Raw genomic sequence first — 21,799 nt, 5'->3', positions numbered from 1 at the left:
CCAACTAAAACAAACCACCAAAACAATAACAAAGAGCAGGGCGGCCAGTTCACACAGGTTTCATCACATTTCGGGTTACCAGTTGTTCAAATTAAAAAGTAACCCCGTTAGTTTGCATGAGGAATCGTTCAAACGAACGGGGGTCCACTGTATTTGTTTTGGTCTATTTTAATCACCGTGCGAAAATGCTTGTCTAATATTAATTGATGCTTTTCGGTGAAAACTTTTCACTGAAAAGCATCAATTAAAACTAGACAACCATATATTTGTTATATAATATTAGATTACTTACTTACTTTGGTGGCTTGCCGTCCTAAGACAAAGCCTGTTGAACAGAGTTTCTCCATGTAACTCGGTTGAAGGTTATCGCTCTCCAATTCCTCGGACACCGAGTACTCTCCGCCAGACGTCACTCCACTTGGTCTAACCATCCCAGCAAACATTTTGGTCTGTATAACTTAATTCTAAATGAGATAAACGTCAGCATATAAGGTTTATCAAATCATATATCATGCACAGAAACGGCATATACATGCAAAAGTGGAGGCGATATACATGATTTAGTTCTTCAGAATAATTGAAATGCCGATAAAACAAAACAGTTTATACGACTGAGCCGATTGACTGGATTGCATTTCGACACAGTTACGATAATATTTCTACTCTACCCTTCGCCTTTCCCCATGTGGTAAACGGCAAGTGTCAAAAATTGCATACAGAGCAGGCTATTTATAGCCAAATATTCGCCCTGAAAGTTGATGAGACAAAAAAGTAAAAGCTTTGCTGAAAGCTTTTTTTCATAAGCTTCCAGATATTACCGACCTGTCACAATATTTAACTTTTTTGTCTATATCATTTAAAACAAAGCTGTACTCACCTGGTTTAGAACCAAGAATCACCCGTACCGCAGTATTTGTTCATTACCTTTAAGCTACTGGTACATCAGTACCTCAATGATATTTTTGCACATCTTAAGCCGAAGTCATCGTACATGTAAGCAATGAGATCTTTTATCTGATGCATTGAACATGTAAGTACCGATTTGATTTATTCTCATCCGACATACGAATTTGTGTCAATTGTGACTGAATTACAGTGTCGTAAATAAGTTTGCATTTGATCGTTTATTTTAATGATAATGCTGACTTCATGGAATGATATGCAGGTGCTTTGTTAGCTTTCCGTGGTACAGATTGTTCTAAATATACATTAGAATACGTTATATGCATACTCATATTTGATTACATGGAGATAATATTATTAAAGCTCAAGTACAAAAATGTTGTCTGTTATTTCAGAAACTCTTAAAAAGAAATTAAAAGTTATTTAAAATAGAATGCTGAACATTTAGATGCTATAGGACAGCTCAACAATACAACTTACAACAATAAGCATCAAGCATTATTTTTTACTGTACCAATTTAATGTTGAATGTCTTTTTCCAATTCCACTTAACATTTGCATTTCTTCTGAAAAGTTATAAGATGCACTGATATTAAGGCATTTAGATTAGCGGATTATCATATAGACTTGCCCAGTTCTGAAAAATACTCTTCTTGGTAAATTTTAAGATTTCCGTTCGTTCACTTACCTATCAGAGAAATATCTAAAAAATTATGAAATTCTCCTTTTAACATTTTTAATTTGTAAAACGTTACGTTACGTAGTTTTAATGTGCTAAAAACAATCAAACTCCTCAAAGAGTGCTTTTTCAAAAAGATCTTTTATTGTCTTGTCAGTATGTCTTAATCATTATATGCTTGCTGCTTAATATTTAGGCGGGCTTATTTGAATTATTAACATTTTTAAAATAATTAAAAAGGTAATTGTAAAAGGTTTTCAAACCAGATAATAGTTTTTTGAATATTTCGCCACAATAAAAATAAGTTCAATTTTAACAAAAGAAATAAATAGATATTTAAATTTAAAATAAAAGCGAAGAAACCGTTAATTTTTTTGGTTGACAAATCTGCATTAAGAACGTATCCTTGAAATCTCTCTATTTTGTTGTTTTTGTTGTAAAGAAATAACAATAAATTTGAACGTGTTTTGATGCAAATCATATTTTAATGCACCTAGAATCTCATGATTATCACTGCTTGTATATAAATCTAAAACGATGTCATATAAGACATTTTGCAAAACATAATCCGATGAAAACTGTAATTAAATAAGATTACATCTTCATAATAGCCATTGTTGGTAACTAAATCTAAGAAATCGTCATATGCGATATTCGCTAAGCATAACCCGATTATCTTTCGACCTATTTACGATTTTTACTATTAATTCGTATATCAATCATCGTGTGCATTACATACGATGAAATTTACACAATGTGCTTACAACATGTGTACATTTATACGAGTCCGATGTGATATCCATTTATATAAGATTAAATCTCGACATGAATATACGATATCTGGTTTGCTGGGATCTTGCTCGCTGCGTTTCTACCGGATTTGAGGCGAACACCATCTTTCAAAGTAGTTGTCCGGCATTCTTGCAACATGCCCTGCCCATCGTATCCGTCCAGCTTTAGCCTCCTTTTGGATACTGGGTTGGCATGGAGCCGTGCGAGTTCATGGTTCAGCCTCCGCCTCCATACTCCGTTCTCCTGTACGGCACCGAAGATCGTTCTTAGCACTCGTCGTTCGAAAACTCCGAGTACTCGCAGGCAGGGTTGCCACATGCACAGATTATTCTGTGTTTAACAGATATTTGAAAGAAATCGTCTGTACAGAATCTGTATGCATAGAATACAGATTTTCACCAAATTACACAGATTAAACAGATTTTTGAGCTTTTACATAAGAGTGAAAGAGATGGAAATAATCAGCAAAATGACTCTATCTCTTTCACTCTCATTGTTTTGCATTGGACAGATTTTTGCACAGATATTTTTCCTCGCCGTACAGATTGTCAGATTTTTCCAACAAAAAACACAGAATTATATGTGGCATCCCTGCTCGCAGGTCCTCCTCGAGCATTGTCCATGTTTCATGCCCGTAGAAAACAACCGGTCTAATAAGCGTCTTGTCAGGGTGCACTTTGTACGGGGACTTAGTTGTTCGACCGCAATTGCTTGTGAAGCCCATGATAAGCATGACTTCCGCTGATAATCCGCCTCCGAATCTTACGGCTGGCATCATTGTCCGCCGTTACTAGTGAGCCAAGGTAGACAAATTCGTCGACTAACTCAAACTCATCACTTGAAGCCCCTGCCCCGTGTGTTGATATCCGCTTGTTTCATAACACCTTGTAGCGCTATGTTGAACAGCAACCATGAAAGACCATCAGCTTGACGAAGCCCTCTGTGTGATTTGAATGAACTTGATAATCCACCCGAAATCGGAACACAGCACTGTGTAACATCCATCGTAGATTTAATCAATTTGATGAGCTTCCTGGGGAAGCTGTTCTCGTCCATAATTTTCCATAGCTGTTTCCGGTCGATGGTATCATATGCGGCTTTGAAGTAAACGAACAAATGGTGCGTGGGAACTCTGCATTCCCGGCCCTTTTGGAGGATCTGCCGCAGCGTAAATAGCAGCTTGAAGTTCCCACAAATCTATTCGCAATTGGTAATAGTCGGTGGAAAATGATTTGGTACAGTACTTTATAAGCGGCATTGAGAAAGGTGATCGCTCGACAGTTCTCACAATCCAACTTGTCGCCCTTTTTATAGATCGGGCAGGCACCTCCTCCCCATTTGTTGGACCGTCGAAATCGCCTTCCCCGCCATTGTTCTATTGTTCTCCGCCTGGGCGCCATTCAGGTGTTCGTCGAAGTACTGCTTCCATCTATTGGTCACCTTACGATCGTCCGTCAGAATACTACCAGTATTATCCCGACACATTATGATATAGAACCCCGATCGGAGAATGAAATATTCGCCGCTTGCAACTGCCAATGCCAACTGAATCAGACCACCAAAACAATAACAAAGAGCAGGGCGGCCAGTTCATACAAGTTTCAGCAATTTTAGGGCTGCCAGTTGTTCGAACTAAAAACTAATGCCGTTAGTTTGCATGAGGAATCGTTCAAACGAACGGGGGTTCACTACCTGCGATCCACAGGACCTGGGAGGAAAATGGGTTCGAATCCAATTATCCAGCTTTTTACGAGCCATATAATGGTATACGTGTTCGTAATATTTGAACAGCATTTTTGACGTTTCTATAATACATCGCACGTTTTCTTTCCGTTAGTTTTATCGTGAACGCGCGGAAAGAAAACGTGCGATGTATTAGGGAAATGTCAAAAATGCTGTTCAAATATTACGAACTCGTCCGCCATTATAGTTCGTAAAAAGCTGGATAGCTTGGTTCGATCCGCAGATCCTCCAGCTTGGATAAAAGATGCGGTACACAACTTCTTAAGCGTTGCTTTAGCAATCCTCTCTTACCTAATTTTTCACTCTTTTCCCTTCACGCATTGTCACGTTCTATTTGGATACTGTCAACAGCTTTGTTTTTTACTTTCTTCCATTACTGTCCTTCCGTCAATCATAGAAAAAACTACCAAATATAAAAAATGATTTATATGCCTGACCCAGTCTGACCTCATTAAAAGACCAAGATACCGCATAAGGTTGGACTAATTGTAAAAAATTACCGAGCAATTGGCAGCAGCTTAAACCATCATTGTATTTTATATCCTATTTAAAGCGTATGAAATACGTGAACGTGATTTCAACGGAGCCCGAGTCATAATTCGCTATGTGTGCGAAACGGTGCTGCCACCTTCCCAAGTTTGTTCTATTTGTGAAGTTTGTGCACAGGTTTGTTAAAGAGTGAAAAGGATAAACAAAACTTTGCACCAAATCTTCACAAACTTTCCATATGGCAGTTCCATGAGAGTACAAGAGATCGATTTGTGTTTACATAGCGAATAAGTTAATGCCGCCATCGCGAATAGCACCCAGCTCTATTCGAATCGGTCTTTTTTCTCACCCTTTAGAATTTTTCCTGCTTCTTGGCTGCGTTCATCATGTTTAATGGGGTTCAGAGATGCCAGATATGGATTGAGAATACGTTTTTAAATATGGTTTTATGATGAAGATGCTCAGTTTTCACTACAAATTTTTAAAGATCTCCACGAGAACTGATTGAACTTTTGGAGACTTTAACTACAACAAAATTTCCAAATTCCGAAAGGTAGGTATATATATATTTGAATTCGTATTTGAAAGATTTTGCAGAATTTCGTAGACTTTATTTCGGGTGCTAATCATTTGAAAAACTACCTGACATCACTGGTCATTTTCTTCCAAAACAAAGGCGCTCTTCATTCATATGAACATTTTGCCTTATCAGCTATTAATATTCTGAGTAAAGTACAGTGATACTGGCTATCTCTTTTTCGCTACCACAAAATCTCGCAAGTCATTATGAACGTAAAAAAATGTACTCGCGTAGGTTGATGGGAGGCGATTAATTTGACAATCAAAACTTTCGTGTTCGTCACTTCGTTTCGTTCGTCAGTGGAAAGCTGAATCTGAAAGCTGCTGCTTTGCATATATCTCGTTAAATGTGTGCATAAAATTGATTGTTTATTTATAAAATTAAACTGAATTTTGCACTGCAACGCAAGCGAAATTCCACAGTGCTTAGCCTGACGCAATGATCAAAGCTATATTAGTGTTTAATAACCATGGAAAACCGAGATTATCCAAGTTCTACCAGTATTTCGTAAGTGACACAAAACTAAATTTAATCGATATGTTACAGTAACATATTTTCACTGTTTTTATGTGTGATTCTAGAATGAGGACATGCAACAGCAGATAATTAAGGAAACTTTTCAATTGGTTTCGAAACGAGATGATAATGTGTGCAATTTTCTTGAGGGAGGAAGGTAATTATATATCTCTAATAAAACAGCATCTTAGCTAAACTTGCTTTCTACCTCAGCTTAATAGGCGGTTCTGACTATAAGCTCATATACAGACACTACGCAACACTATACTTTGTTTTCTGTGTCGACTCATCAGAAAGTGAGCTTGGCATTCTCGATTTAATTCAAGTATTTGTGGAAACGTTAGACAAATGCTTCGAGAACGTGTGCGAATTAGATCTAATATTCCACGCAGATGCCGTTCATCACATCCTATCGGAACTGGTGATGGGTGGCATGGTTCTTCAAACCAATATGTCAGACATCCTGGCGCGGATTGAAGAACAGAACAAACTACAAAAGCAAGAAGCAGGTCTATCGGCAGCACCAGCAAGGGCCGTGAGTGCTGTTAAAAGTATGAATTTACCACAACAGATAAAGGACATAAAATTACCAGATCTTCCGCAGGCTATCAAGGTTGTATTAAACTGTATAGGAACCGGTCATATGTCAATATTTTTCTTTTTATGCAGGACTTGAAATTCTGACCAAACACCAATTTCGATACGTCATTACTCACTAAGATTGCCTCCGATTCATCCTACATTCCGATTAACAGTGGCCTAGAAGGGTTTAATTTCGACTCATACCAATCTGAATACCCAATGGCATCAAGTGAAGCACCAGTTGGTAGTAAGGCAAAGGACCAGAATGGCAAGAAAAAACTGAAAAATTCTTCATCAGGCGGTCGCAATGAAAACATAGCAGATGATAATTAGAGTCTAATACTTTGACCGTTAGAAAAAATGATGTGGTGCTTTACTTAAAATACGCCAAATAAGAAAACTATTTGAAAAAATCCTATGCTATGTCAATCAAATTGTGAACGAAAAATTGCTAATCAATATCTCAAAAGGACGGCGGGGATCGAATACATATTGATGTATCAGTTTCATTAGAAGAAATACATTTTTATAAAGCTTAAACATGTAACGTGGTGTTCTGAAGCTGGAATAATTTCATTAATCAGAAATGTTATATCCCAAACTGATGTAAAATGTAGCTAGGATATTAGTTTCTAGCTAAAAATATAGACCCTCATTGTTGTTTACAGGCGCATTTTACATTCGAATGAATAGAATTCGGATGAATTGAGAAGCAGCACTTTGAAGTAAAGGAAAAAATGTTTAATTAAGGTTCCATCGGTCGTCATTGAATTGTGGTTTTCAAAGTAATTTTCATTTCATGCTCAAAATAATAATGTTGTTTATGAAAATATATTCACTGCATGTCTATCACAATGCAGTACCTATATACATTTTTACCTTTGTTATACTATAACAAAGGTTTAAAAATTGGTCGAAAAACACGAAATTGATCCGAGGCCCGGAGGGCCAAGTCACATATACCGATCGATAGGGTTCGACGATTTGAGCAATGTCTGTGTGTGTGTGTGTGTGTATGTATGTAATGATTTTTTCTATCGCCTGTTTCTCAGAGATGGCTGAACCGAATGGTTCGCTATTACTTTTGTTTGAAAGGTGTTATTGTCTAGTAGATCACTATTGAGTTGTTTCGTGACACGACGTTTCGTTTAAGAGTTATAAGCAAAAATGTGAAAAATACGTGACACGGGTTTCTTCAAAACTACATGACCGATTTCAACGATCTTAGTATCAAATGAAAGCCCTTATTAAAGCTAAATTGTTCAGGAATTTTTAATTGAAAACAAACAAGTAGTTTAAAAGTTATGCTTAAAAAACCTGTTTTGACAAGGTAATAATTATCGCCTGTTTCTTAGAGATGGCCTAACCGATTTATGCGCTATTAGTCTCATTTGAAAGATAATATATCCTTATAGATCACTACTGAATGGTTTTTTGATTGGCCTTTTAATTTGAAAGTTATGAGCAACCGTATACACCACACCAAAATTTACAATAATTTATAATGATTTTAACCAAGATAATTTACCTAATTTCAATTATTTTAATATCAAACGAGAGGTTTTGAGACTACGAATATATATGCAAAATTTCATAAGAATTGGTTTTACCGATTAAAATATATTAACCGTCGAACACTCGCGCCAACTTTTGTAACACAGTTACTCGCGCGCACAATAGCCCCAAACGAAAGAAAACGTGTGCACTAGAGTTTTGACTGGAAAAATTTGGTTTTAGGTTGATCGAACCTTTGGAAGAGTTTCTTGAAATTGGAAGCTCTATCGTCTGGTGGAATTTAAATTTTTATTAAACCCCCTAAAAGTGAAATAAAAAAAATATTTTTCTTCAGTGTCAATATAACACATTGATGTGTTCTGTAAAATTATAGAGCATATTATTACAGGAAATTTTGCTAAAGACAGTAACCTTATCTCTGCAGCGAAGATAGAAAAATCTTATTTATTGTATATGAATTTGTAAAATCAGTTTTTCTATCATTGCTCTTTTTGTAATTGTTGCATGACTTTTTCATGTACTACAAAATTGTACAAATAGTAAAAATACACAACTTTTCTGAAAATAATATACCTGTATGTTTGCTTGTTTAGGAACTGTAGAACTTTGATTATAAAGAATACCCTAATTTTGACTCCGAATTACTCGACTATCAGCAGACGGATACATTTTAAACATTTTACATTTGCTGATAGTTTTGCTGCATAAATTTTCCCAACAATTTAAATTATTAATGCATTGAATAATTATGATATTTTGCTCACAATAAGTTTGTTGAAGAATATACGTTAGTTAAACAACGATTTGTAACTTTATAACAATATGGCGTTGAAAAACCTACACGTGTTGTATAAAATACAACAGCGTGAGTTAATAAAAATTGATGAAAAATTATTCAAGAAAACTCTATTGATGTGATTCAAATAGAATGGCATTACAGGAAACTATGCATAGTTCAAAAACCTATAAACTAGACCTTTACTAGACAATGTATATGCTAAAGGATAAGATTTCCTCTTACAACTTACTTTTATTTGCACTTACTCAGATTAATAACAACTTACTTATCCTTACTCAGCAATTTCATGATCCTTTTTTCATCAAAATTTAAAAGTGTTCCTATTTTGTTCAAATTTTGTAAACTTATTCAATTTTCAAAAATATTATGTAAACCAACGCACTACGCAACTACAACCAATAAATGAATTATTTTCCAAAGACGTGTCGATTTCTATCTCAAATAGCAAGTAAGACCGTATAACAAAGGTTCCTTTCACCACTAGGTGGATTAAATCGGGTTTTATGTACAAAAATACAATTTTGAGCATAAGAACATTTTAAAAACAAGTCCAAAAGTTGAACGACGACCACTTGAACCTTGGCTTAGATTTAAAACGCAGATTACATTTAAATGTGGACTCCTCAAAAATACGAAAATACTTATAGAAGGGCGATTGTACGTCGAATTGTTTTGGTTTCTTCGGCGTACTTATTTACTTTGATTGTAAAAGAGGACAAGGCTTTCTAATAAATATTTCTTAGATTAGACCGTCGTTTTGAATACTCAGTTGAAGTTTAATGCATCTTTATATGCAATCACCTAGCACAAACGTCGAAGCTAAGGGAGTTCCTTCATCAAGTCCATAGAGGATTACTGGTCAAATTGGGAGCATCGTGTGAAGACATATACCTACTCTTCGGTTATATTGACCAAACGTCCCGGATTTCAATGACTTGTTCCAGATGACCAAGAGTCACTGGAAATGTCTCGCATTGATCGATTTTTGCTATCGTGTCAGTTGAATGCTGAAATGCTCAAAGCAATGCTAGAGGTGAGACAGATTTGTTCGGAAAATTGCGAAGGATATTTCATGAATATCTCTGCTAATAGTTAACGCCGATAATAAACAACATACAGAATAACCCAGTCCATTCCCAACGGCTTGTCAAGCGGGAGAATTACAAAAACCGGCTAATTGGTCCTGCCTTCAAAAATGCGGGGACGGCAAGACGTCACAGTCGCAACCACAACGAACATTGAATGGAATTATTGAAGATAGCTAGTTTTAGAGCAACTACCTGCGTCTGACGCTAGAGGTCAGACAATTTAATCACCGACTTTAATGTACATATATTGCCACCAGAAGCAAGATATTGTCACTGCAAAACTGGTTATCTTCAATGATCCACTACTCAGGATTACTTATAAATTTATCAGGAAATTTTACAAATCAGGCAAAAAATACAAATCCGGTTTCATGTGTCGGAAAACCGGCCTTTTTGCCGCATTGACCGGCCACCGGCTTTACAAGTGAAAACCCGGTCGGGCCGGCCAAAAACCGGCCACTTGGCAACCCTATTTTGGCCTCATATCGAAGGTTCGCAGTTTCATCCAGTCTACCATTCTTCTCACCAAACGCACCTCAACTTTAAAAGTTTACGTTGGATCGCGACAGAGACAGAGACAAGTAAATAATACTGATGAAACTTTGTTTACAAATCTATAGTCTACCGGGTCTACTTACAGATACTACAGGTTACAGAGGCGACGAGGCACTCAAAAAGCGCTAAATTTTGAATCAAAACGGAGAGTGCCATCACAAATAAAGGTAACTCTATCATCCATGACGAAGTTAACGTTACATATGCGTTGTACAAAACACAACAGCACGAGTAACTGTGAAATAAGTTTATTATGAGTTATACGACCCTTATGACCAAAATATTATTTTGTCCCACAGTTCGCAATTTCATGTGCAGCGCTGCTGAAATATGCTGTGGTGATTAGAAGAAACTTTCGAACTGCCAGCATGTTTTCGTGCAGCACAGTTGGTACCGCTGCGCTCACAGCAGGAGCAGAAAGAGAATGTATAAAATGTTCGGTTAATAAATTCACTCGTACTCGTTCGCTCTTCGCTGATACATACGTTTTTTTGAAAGTCCGTGCCGCCTTGTATCTGGTTACAAATTTTCTTCTCGTTACACTTTTGGAGGTGATTTTCCGGTTTTTTCGATAAATATTTCCATGCTTGGTTCAGTGTTGCGTAGTTTTGATATATTTTGATGTTAGAATCGATGATCGCGACGCGAGTTGAACAGTAAAATTGTCAAGAGTTTTTCCCGACTTGGGAGTTGGTTTGGTATCGGCATTTTTGTGTGTGCGGTCATCGGTCTGGAATTAGATCCAGCCGGGTTTTATGTGTGTGTGTGCATTTCGCAGACTGTCAGTGAATAGTGAGACAGCCAAGGCACAGCATTAATACGGTATGGATTTCTTCCGAAGCAACAAGAGTTTGGGTTTAAAAAATTTCAGTGTCCTTTTGAGTTAACAAACTGTGGAATAAAAAGTGCTTAATTTGATGTTAATTTAAAATCTAGTGAATCTAAGTGATATGAATTCTCCTGTACAGATTGATAAGTGCCGTATTAGTGCTTACTGACAACATCTAGGAATACATAAAAAATTAGTGATTGCTGCCCAACAAAATTTATATGCCATCGGATTGACTTCATTTTCCAACTGCAGGTTTGCTGGTTTACGTGAGGAGAATTGTTAAAAAGATTTTTCGAAATGTGGAAGGGTTCTTAAGCAATTTCTTTTTTTAATAAACCATTAAAACTTCTAACAAGGAATTTGAGAAGCAGCAGATGTACACTTGATCGCAATACCTGTGTAATATGGAGTGCATAGTAAACATCCATATTTAGAATGTTTTACATCTCTCTTTATGTGATCGTTTCTTTTTTGCTTTTTTAAACTCATCAAAAGTAGATTCTAGATAATTTAAATTATTATTTATGGAAAGTTAATTTCTGCATTCCGCATTTTGATAAGAATCAGAAAACTACAAAAATATTTTAAAATAACCACTTTTTATGTTAAAATAATATTGTGGTGGTCGAAGAAAACAAAGTTTTGATTTCGAACACAGCTCAATTTTGCGTAAAGTAATTTTCAATTTACCCGGACCAGCATTGAAAATATCATAATCTATATATACCAACCCAAGTCGTAAGATCCTTCTTCTCGTATGCTTGTTATTTTTTTCTAATCAAAATATAATTTCAATCATTGAGTATGAGATTTCATTTTTTGTGTGTACAGAATGGTCAACAAATTATGGTCGGTCACGTGATTGTTTTGAAATTTGAGGTGTCGTTAAAAAAAGATGTTTAAAAAACTATCTTCTTCAAAGCAACGAGGAAATTTAACCTTAATTTTGTACATAAATTTCCATTTCTTGAAAAAAAATATTATTTAACATTATGACACTTAAATAATCTGTATAAGGACTTTCTTTGTAAACTGAATGACTAATTTTGGAGATCTTCAAAGGGGATTTAAAATAAAAATAAAAGTTTCATTATGGCTTGCTCAGACACAGTGGTTCATAAAGCTACAACTGATTTCAAGTAGAAGCTAAAATAGTAATGTTAATCTTATTGTTCCTTATGAGCATGGCAATAACAAGTATCAGCAATTGACAATACTCTAATCGGCATATGTGGGAGAGTGATACAACAAGTAATAGGGCAGATTAAAAGCTTAGTGCTAATGTGAAGTAGCTAGATTCAAATATCCTGATATACCGTCCCTACGACCTCACAGATGCCAATAAGCAGGAGACAAGGTCAAAAAGGGCGGGCTATTACAAACAAAAACTATAAGTAAAACGAAAACAATGAATTACGTGCCATCAGTATTAGTAAAAATATGAATTAAATATTCGAAGAAGCTGGTTAAACGTTGACAACCATCCTGTAAGCCGTTTCACTAGTTCCTTCAAAACATTCACTAAAGATATGTTTTTACTTCTATTTTTTCATGGAGACAAATCCCGTCTTTTAAGTTTTAAAACCTTGTATCTTGGTCTGATGCTTACTAAATGAGCGCTTCATTTTGACCCGGATCATTTGTGCTTTCATCCTTACAGTAATATAAGTTTGTCTATCAGGATTTGGCTTGTCTTGTATATTTGCGTCTGAACTGAACAGCCGTTGAGTTACAACCTGGCGGGCGTGTGCATCGCATGTATGCCAGATCTGTGGATTCATCTGTAATTGTGCAGACTTTTCTCCGTAATTTTTTTCGTGACACCATCTTTTGCATGATGAGATCTTTTCAAGATCCTCGACGAAGATGTTATATTTTGCCGACGTATTCAACGTATTAAGTAAGGATTTTCTGGAAGACATTCACGAATTGCCAGCTTGCGTTTACAACCTTTGGCATCTTTTTCCTTTTTGTTAGTGCATTGCACAAAATGATGAAGGGATGTGGGTGGAGTGGGAAAACGTATACAGCTACACCTTATAATAATACATCGACCGGGGCACCGTGCATCGCGATTCAAAAGCCATGTTTTCTGCGGTAAAAGAGCCGTGGTCAGTATTTACAAGGAGAAGGAAGACTATAGCAGTAGAGAATAATCACTCTCGCGGAATGTGCTTTCTTTGCAAATTGCGTAGAGCAGCAACGACGGTACACTCGCGATCCCAGAGCGAAACCGCGGTTTCTCTCTCGAATAAAAATGAAATAGGAGCTGGCGAGGTGGGGTTTGTTCGGTGAATTGTTCAAGTAATGTAAAGTTGCTTCAATATCCAACTAGATATTGTATTTTATGGACCAACTTCATATATTGATTATTCGGATTGAACTTTAACAATATATAAACACAAAATTAACTATGTACATACCTGATTATGGGGTAAATTCACTATTGAAGCAAATAAAACTCCATCCTTGTGAATCATTTCCATCCCTTGGATTTTCTTTTGCTTGGCTTGATATCAACATTTTATTTCCAGTTGACATCAAGACCACTCCACTGCGTAAGCTGGGTATTGAGAATCGACTTGTCTTTTACATCTGGCTGTGTTCGTCTGACGACTACGAGAGAGTCGTTGTCAAAACCTACAACAGTGGACGACTGTCGTGCAGTCATGTGTAGTAGGGCAGCAGGTGCGCGGTAGTGAACCGGCAAGCTCCTTCACTCTGTTTGGTTTTCGAGGGGTTACCCCCCAGCGAACGCTCCTTTACCAGCGTATGCGTGAGTCAGTCGGACAGAAGAAAAAGTATCGTGTCAGAAATTTTAAATTTCAGTTGAATAAGTGCTAAGTGACCGAGCAGAAGTCACTCTCCTCTCGCTCGACTTGACGCGACAGGCAGCCAGCCAGCAAGTCAACCAGGCCAGCAAAGATATATAGTTAGTAGCAGAGACACTCCTCTATCGTAGATGTATTCTATATGCTCTGGAAAAAGCAGAGTCGAGCTGTGTCGTTTCGGCAGATCCGGCTTTTGAAGTAAAGTGAAACGTAGTCGTCTTAATTTATTCAGTGCTTTCGTGTTATTTATAAAACATTTTTCGTTGATATTATCTCTTGTGGATTTATAAACGTTCATTGTGTCATGTGTTATGAACTTAGGTTTTGAATGGGTGATTGAAATATGAATGTTTGAAAACTTCTGTGATTGGTGTAAGGAGCGTGAGGATATAATTTTTGTTGCATATTTTTTAGTTTTTATTAGAAACAAAACATCGCTTAAGACACAAACACCATCTTAAAAACCTGAAGTAAAGGAAAATCTACAAGTACTAAAATCTTCCATTTCTATGTGATTGTTACACGTTTGTGGTTTTTATATCGAAGAAGAAAAAAAGAGAAGCAAATAATAAAGAAAGAAAATTCTGTGAAACAACAACTGAGAGTGCCGGGCTCGGAAACGTGATAAAGAGAGAAAATATCTTTCATTCCAGAGCTGTTTCAAGCAGACTTGCTCCACGGGAAGAAACAGTGAACGGAATAGCAGAAAATCAACTCAGTGACTTGTTTCTTTAATCAAAACTCCTTCGTTCAGTCAGCTCGTGGACGGTAAGAGGAAGAAGCGACGGTAGTAATATTAACAACAATAACACGGTTCAAGTTGGAACACTTGCCTTCAGTTGGATTTTCTTTCGGTTGAAAATCGAAGCACTCCTCCACTACCGGCAAGATGGCAGATGATTTGCGAGATCGTAACGATCCGGAGTTGAAGTACCTTTCGGTCGAGCGAAACTCCTTCAACGATCCGGCCACGCAAGCCGAGTGGACACAGAAGCGGCTGGTTTGGGTGCCGCACGAAACACAGGTGAGTTACAATTATTAAAAAACAAATTCTCATATTCACATAACAAAATACAAGTTTTCAATTGAAAAGTTTGGATTTCGAAACAATAAAAGTATTGGAGAACAATCGCCATCAATATCATTCAAAAGCGCGGTCCATTATAATAATATTTATAACTGACCAAGATCTGATGTGCAAAAAAAAAATATTTTTACTCCATTAGTCATCAAGCATTTGAGTCCTGCCTGGAAAGGACTATTATATTGATCAGCTCTGCAATCGTGTTGTACCCTACATTGAGCTTCATCTGCCAAGCCTGTCTAAATAATTTACAACAGAGAAGCTATTTGGTGGTGGAGCGCAGGCCTTGCTGTGACGCACAACGGTTCATTAAAGGCGGTCTGCTCTGCAAACTTAAGTCAATATTTATTTTCTTTCATCAGTAAAAAAAATCAATCTGCACTCATGCTGGTCGCTTCAATATTGCATTGCCTTTCTATATATGAAGTTTGGAAGATGTATGCCATTTCATTTAACCGAATATACTGAATTCGTTTTCTGCGCTATTAAAAGAGTCCATTTTTTCGAAAAATTCGGAGACGAACAAAAATGTTTGCCATGCAACTAGCAATTATTCAGATTTTGAGTATGCTCGGTTACGACTGTCGATTGGGGTAAAATCGATGACGAGTCTGATGGTTCACAAAACGCACAATAAAGCTAAGCATATTCGCAATTCAAAAACGTTTTCTAGACGAGTAATTGGCCTGTGTGACCAACAGTCGAAACTGTACCGCCAAGAGGACGGCCGCTGACTCAGCCGTAAAATTTGACCGCCGTTATGAATGACAAACAAAGCAGTACAAACCACAATAAAAGCTAAAAGTATGCCCATGACTAAAGAAAGGTAGCCACATTGAAGAGATCAGAGCAGTGGTACCGGTCTGGCTTGAATAAATGTTCGCATAATGTCAGATGGCTGACGCTTGAATTTATATCTACTTGCACTTTGGATTTTAAAACTATTTAACCCATTTTGCACCTTTATCTTATGCAACCAAGAATAGCTTTAGTGTGCTTTAGTCAATATTAAGATTTTTTTTTCAAAAAGATGAATCAGTCGCAGATATGTTCCTAGAACAGCATGTTTACTGTTTGCATTATCGCTTGAGAACACCGGGTATCCAATACTTTCCTGAGTCATGCTCTTAATCGCGTAAAACATAATCATCCAGGATATATATAGAAAACGAGCCTCGTTTCATGGCTTTTTGGCGAATTTCATTTACCGTATGGTAATCAAGCGCGGTCATATTTTTTATCATTATCTACACACTGGTGCAAGAGATACTAACTAAGGCAAACCGAGCGCGATTCTGATGACCCCTCTTTTTTAGTTATACTATACATGTTTTGATAAGATAGCAAACTTCAGCCAATGTTGTCGCGCGTTGTAGTTATCGTTCGCAAGTACACAACATCGATATCGAATTGCGCAAGACTTTCAGTTGAAACTGTTGTTCCAAGGGCCCTTCCTTAGCGTCCGTAGCAGTGCTGCTACAATTGTTCATGTTCTACTGGTTTGTTTTCTGCATACTCGAAGAGCTATGAATATTATGCGTCATAAAAAATGCTTGTCTAATCTTTTTGATTTAAAAAGATGAAGATGTAAAAAGAAGTTACGAAAAGATATTTTTCTTTCTTTTTACCATGTGTGGATTCATCACTGCGGCCAGTACTATTGATCTATTGTAATATCTTCTGACTGTTTGTTGTACAATCTGCACTGTATTTTGCTATAAATGCTATTGAGTGAGCGAAATGCTTAACATTAGGTTTATGCATGCGTATACACAATACTGAGCTTCATCATTTTTCAAAGCTTGCTCTATTTTACGCACTCGTTCCTCATGCCAATACTATGTCCAATTATAGTCGTTCCCAGCGAGCATTCACTGTAGTCTGACCAGTATACTCAACTGGCAGACTAACTTTTGCACTGTCTAGAGACTTCATCAAGGTAATATAAAATTCTCCATGAACCTTTCATCTTAATTCAAAGAATTGTGTGTATGCTTATTTCTTTCATATAATAAAGTTCAATCGATTTTCTACAATATTTTTGAAAAACACATTTGTGAAAACACATACGACCTTTTGAACAGCTTGTCTTGGGCCGTAATGGTCAATTTATCTGTGCAAAATTTTCTGTTAGCATCAATTAATCCAAAACTGATATACTGGTTATATTCAGCAATATTTAAGCCTAGAATTACTTATGCATCGCTTATCTGGTGGCCGAAAATAAAACAAAAAACTGCTCAAATTAAGTTGAACAAGATATAAAGGTACAAAGGCTTGCTTTCATCTTCATAACAGGAGTTATGAGTAGCACTCCCTCCAAAGCCTTAGAAGACAGGCTCTAGTCATGCTTCTTCCTCTACCTTATAGGTTACGCAGGACTACGTAAGTCTCTTTGTAGTGATAGGAGCATGTATCTACGTATGTAATAATACAATTCTTCATGTACATCATGCTAAATGTAGCATTTGTTGAGACTAATTGCAGGTTGAGAAAATTCGATTGTTTTTAAATATATGTTAACAGCGACTCAAATCTTACTTCAACATCAAACACTATTTACCTCTATTTGTATTTTGATGACATCAAAAAATTGTTATGTTAAAATGGCTTGACAGGTGGCTTGATGGCAGGTTGAGAAATTCAAATTTTTGCAAGTCGATAATTTTTACTCATTTTCATGATTGCAAGCTACTATATAAGTAAGTTAAAGTTGTTTGGAAAATGGTTTGTACTAGGGATGCTATACCGGTTTTACCGAAACCGGTTTTACCGAAACCGGGTTTACCGGTATTACCGGGCTATTTTCCAATACCGAATTACCGGGTTTTCCAAGACCAAAAACCGGTATTTTCGGTATTTTTTGCATCAAATAACAACTCAAAAATCCTGAATCGCTGGTAAAACGTTTAAAGCAAGGGGAAACTTAAGTTCATGATTGAACGTTCTACAAATAATAACTCAATTATGTAGTTCTTCCAAAGGGAAAATCCTGAAATACCTTACCGCAGTCGTCTCCATTCAACTTGTTCCAATCCATGGGCTGTGGCGTCGCCAATTTCTCAGTCGTCTCACAAGTCGCAAATCACTATCGATCTGATCATGCCATCTTGCATGTTGAGCTCCTCTGTTACTGGTGTCGAGGCGGTCGTTGAAGAGAACTGTTTTCGTTGCTGAGAAACAAGGATACGCTTTATTTAAGCGATGAGGAAGTCATGAAGAAATAAGAAATTGTCGCAGTGCTTAAACCAGCCTTGGCTGCTGTCGAATTACTGTACCAGAAAAATTGCAAACTCTACGAACTACGCACTCTAAAACTACTCTCGAAGCACCTTTCAAGTATCGTACAACTGCTGTTCGAGTTACTGTTTTGATAGAATTTCAGAGAGAGTTCGTATATTTAAATTTATTCGTTTTATAATTAGCCGCACTATGTGCAATGACTTTGTAATATTCTTCAAGGCATCAAGGATGTTATAATAATAAAATTCTGCAAGGTTTTATTATTTTAAAAGTCAATGGAATAAACTCAGAAACCGAGCAGGCAGAGGAACCAAAATCAACTGAACCTTCAGTTATAGTTTATCATAAATGTCAGTATCTAAGCAGCTTATTAAAACAAACTCTTGAACAAGGGTTTTCCTAGCCACATTTCTAATTTACCGCTAGAAATTGTTGTTTCTTTCTCTGTGGACACCGAATGAAGATTCTCTGCCTCCGGAAGTTTTTCATTGAAATTTGTTCTCGTTTAAAAGATGACATGGTAAATCCTCTTCGCATTGTTAAATATTATTTTTTAATGAACTAGTCAATTAACTACGCGACAGAAATTGAGAATCGTTGATTATGGAAGGATCTTCTTCAAATCATATGATTTTTAAATATAGTTTTCAAGTGTTAACTTTTACCGGTTTTACCGGTATTGCATTTATCAATACCGAAAAACCGGTTTTCAAAATACCTCCCGGTATTGGCGGGAAATTAACCTTAATGTTATACTTGACTATTGTAACAATATATAGAATTGCAGGCAACTAACTGACGTAAAGCAGCAAATGAAACGTTCAAAACTTTTCTCGGATAAGAGAGTTGCTGATTTCCCTCGCTTTGAGAATTGCTGCGTCAGGTCACATACACAAATATCCCTTCAGCCCTGTTTCCGAGCAAGACAACAGTTCCGAATAAATTCTTGCAGTATATGGATGCAAGCTGGCTTAAAAGGAAAGGGTGGCCGCTCACTTTCTATGAAGTTTCACCTTCAGGACACCAATTTGAGCTAGAATTCATGTTTAAACGATAACACCGTTTGAAGAAGAGGGGTGGTTTGGCACTCTGGCATGCTTCCCAAGCACAGATTTCAAATTGGACTAGGTTTAATCGCGTTCGTAAGAAATTTAGTTGGGACAAGGAGACTTTCACTCTTTCAGGCGTACTTCCCAATCACAGATTTCAAATTGGACTAGGTTTAATCGCGTTCGTAAGGAATTTTGTTTGGGCGGGGTGACTTGGTCACTTTCTGGCGTACTTCCCAAGCACAGATATCAAATTGGTCTTTCCGATAGATTTTCCGATTGATTGGTGCAAAAATATTTAAAATCGTTAGGGAAACCGCTAAGTTATTAGCGCTCAAAACCTATCATTTTTTGTGACGCTCGCATTTTCATGGTCAAGTAGCTCTGATTGCTTTAAAATCGCACATGGTCAAGAAGCAAATGGCTTTAAAATCAAAAACTCACACTTCCAAACTCGTGTGGGTAGGGTTACGGACCCTCTTCCTCATACGTAAGCACGATTCATATTTTATTGCGAGAATTAATCTGCAAGTACTCAAGTTTTTTACACCAGATAAATCTGACACATCTTGCCTGTACATGTATACCTATTTAGCTCGGAAAAATATTTCAGAACTTACATTTCTCAGTGGTACAATTTTTCATGCTCCAGCGGGAGTTCGTCGTACGAAAACTCACTTCGTCATAAGCAAATTTACTTTCGTTTATCCTGGACAGACAGCAATTATTTACAAAAATCTAAGCACGTATTCTCTGAGCCGTGTGCAAGAGCTACCCAACTACTATAAAAAAGTGGAAATAGTTTGAATCACGGCTCAAAATTTCAAGTAGTTACTCTTCGTCATACTCAAAACTGGTAGAAAAATCAAGAGGACTTCTATTTTTTGAACAAATAGTAAGAAATAGTAATTTTCTAACATAATCTTTTCCTCGATAGCGGAGAGACAATCCATAAATATCAATACCAGGTTAGTTTGACTGTAATTCGCATCAAAATTGGTTATAATGCTGGTTTTTTGTCCATATGTCTGGAAAGTAGACGAAGACCCGCCGTAGACGAACCCATCCCTACGCATACAACTGCTGAAGAAACCTTCCTGAAGCAATATGGTCAACCTCTATTTGGTCCCTGGTCATTGCGTAACCGAAGGAAATGAAACTGCTAATTTTTTTACTATCATTCTGTGCCCTCAAAACAAACTTCTCAGGAACTGAGAAAAATAAAGGTACAGTTTAACTGGAATATTACCTCGAATGCCCGATAATCAAAGCGTTTTATAAAGCCAAATGCCCTTCAAATACAAAAACTAATAAACCTCTCAAAATCCGACTTGAGTACATCCACCCGGTTTGATAACAGGACATTGTTCTTGTGAATATCAGCTGAAACTCATCGTTAACTTAATGAAGCTGGATGTCGCTTTTGTAACCTTGAAATTGACAGTTCCGAACATTTGTTGTGCAACTGTGTTGCACTATATCAGAAACGACGTAGATTTCTTGATAAGGGACTGACTCAGCTCTGCGATATTTGGAACGCTGCCCCCAATCTGGTGATAAATTTCGTTCGGACTGCATGACTGCATAGAGGTAATTAATCAGCGAGCTATGATACAACATGGCATAAAATAAAAAAGGACACACCACAATAGATCAAAATAATGGTCGCGGTGGTAAGTCCACAATCCGGGAAAAAATCCAAAACTGCAACAATTGTTCTGCTGACTCTTCTAATTTAAGAGACATCGGTCGTATACTACAACATGGAATGGTCGAAGTCCTACCAATGAAAACACAATATGTTTAATAAAAAATACTTATACTCTTAATGTCAAAATCTCTATCTAGAGTAAAAGTGAAGCCTAAATGATACATTGCGTATTTTAATTACGCGGCACTGCAACTGCGCGTCTAGTCCTTCGAAATAGACGTTTGTTTTCAACACTATCTGCTCATTACTGAAGCAAAATATTTCGCCAGGGAGCCCTGTTTAAAAAATAGTGCCGGGGGGCCTTGGTCCAGCGAATATAGCGGGTGACGGTCCAATTCGTAGCGCAACCCCAATCGCATTACAAGCAAAACAAGCTGGAGCGTTGTCTTAGCGAAAGACATTTTTTCGCCATATTCGGCCTTGTATTCCAACTACGATCGATCCAGATCCATCGATCCGATTAAAATGCATAGTAATATTGTTTATTAATTACTTTCAAAATAGAAAATATTACACTTTATCGATTGATTGCTGCGTTTTGAGGTGCTTCGGACGACTTTCACTAGGCAATGAGCACTCTGCCGACTGTATTGGATTCAGTCGTATAGTTGTGGATTTTGCCTTATTGATTTTGTCTTTTGTGCCATTTTGTAGGGCAACTGCGGGAGATTGCTGCAATCCTAAAGCTGTTTGTCCGCTTGCTTGTTTGATAGCTCAATTTTATTTTTGTTCGAACTCCTTTATACTTCTTGTTCAGCTTGCCCTTCGCAATTGATAAATATTTTTCAATCATCGTAAGCTAAATTCC

General features: G+C 37.0%; 3 protein-coding genes across 3 annotated transcripts in view; 2 read left to right on the top strand and 1 right to left on the bottom strand.

Annotated features, from left to right (window-relative positions):
• The window catches only part of LOC128737532 (acireductone dioxygenase), a 389,037-nt gene that overhangs the window by 146,798 nt on the left and 220,440 nt on the right, over window positions 1–21,799 (bottom strand). The gene's annotated exons all lie outside the window — the stretch shown is intronic.
• On the top strand, window positions 5,486–6,822 carry LOC128737531 (AP-3 complex subunit sigma-2). The gene is made up of 4 exons (XM_053832196.1): window positions 5,486–5,693; window positions 5,768–5,859; window positions 5,916–6,315; window positions 6,372–6,822. Exons 1-4 carry the CDS (start codon window positions 5,625–5,627, stop codon window positions 6,384–6,386), a joined length of 576 nt encoding a protein of 191 aa, XP_053688171.1. The 5' UTR covers window positions 5,486–5,624; the 3' UTR covers window positions 6,387–6,822.
• The window catches only part of LOC128737517 (myosin heavy chain, non-muscle), an 80,282-nt gene continuing 72,400 nt past the window's right edge, over window positions 13,918–21,799 (top strand). Inside the window, exon 1 of the mRNA XM_053832174.1 lies at window positions 13,918–14,928. Coding sequence (XP_053688149.1) covers window positions 14,794–14,928 — 135 coding nt within the window. The 5' untranslated portion in view covers window positions 13,918–14,793. The remainder of the gene's footprint in view (window positions 14,929–21,799) is intronic.

Source organism: Sabethes cyaneus, chromosome 2 (genome assembly GCF_943734655.1).
Source record: "Sabethes cyaneus chromosome 2, idSabCyanKW18_F2, whole genome shotgun sequence".
Taxonomy (NCBI): domain Eukaryota; kingdom Metazoa; phylum Arthropoda; class Insecta; order Diptera; family Culicidae; genus Sabethes; species Sabethes cyaneus.
The sequence above is the reverse complement of the archived record's forward strand: the minus strand, read 5'-3'. Positions and strand labels throughout refer to the sequence as shown.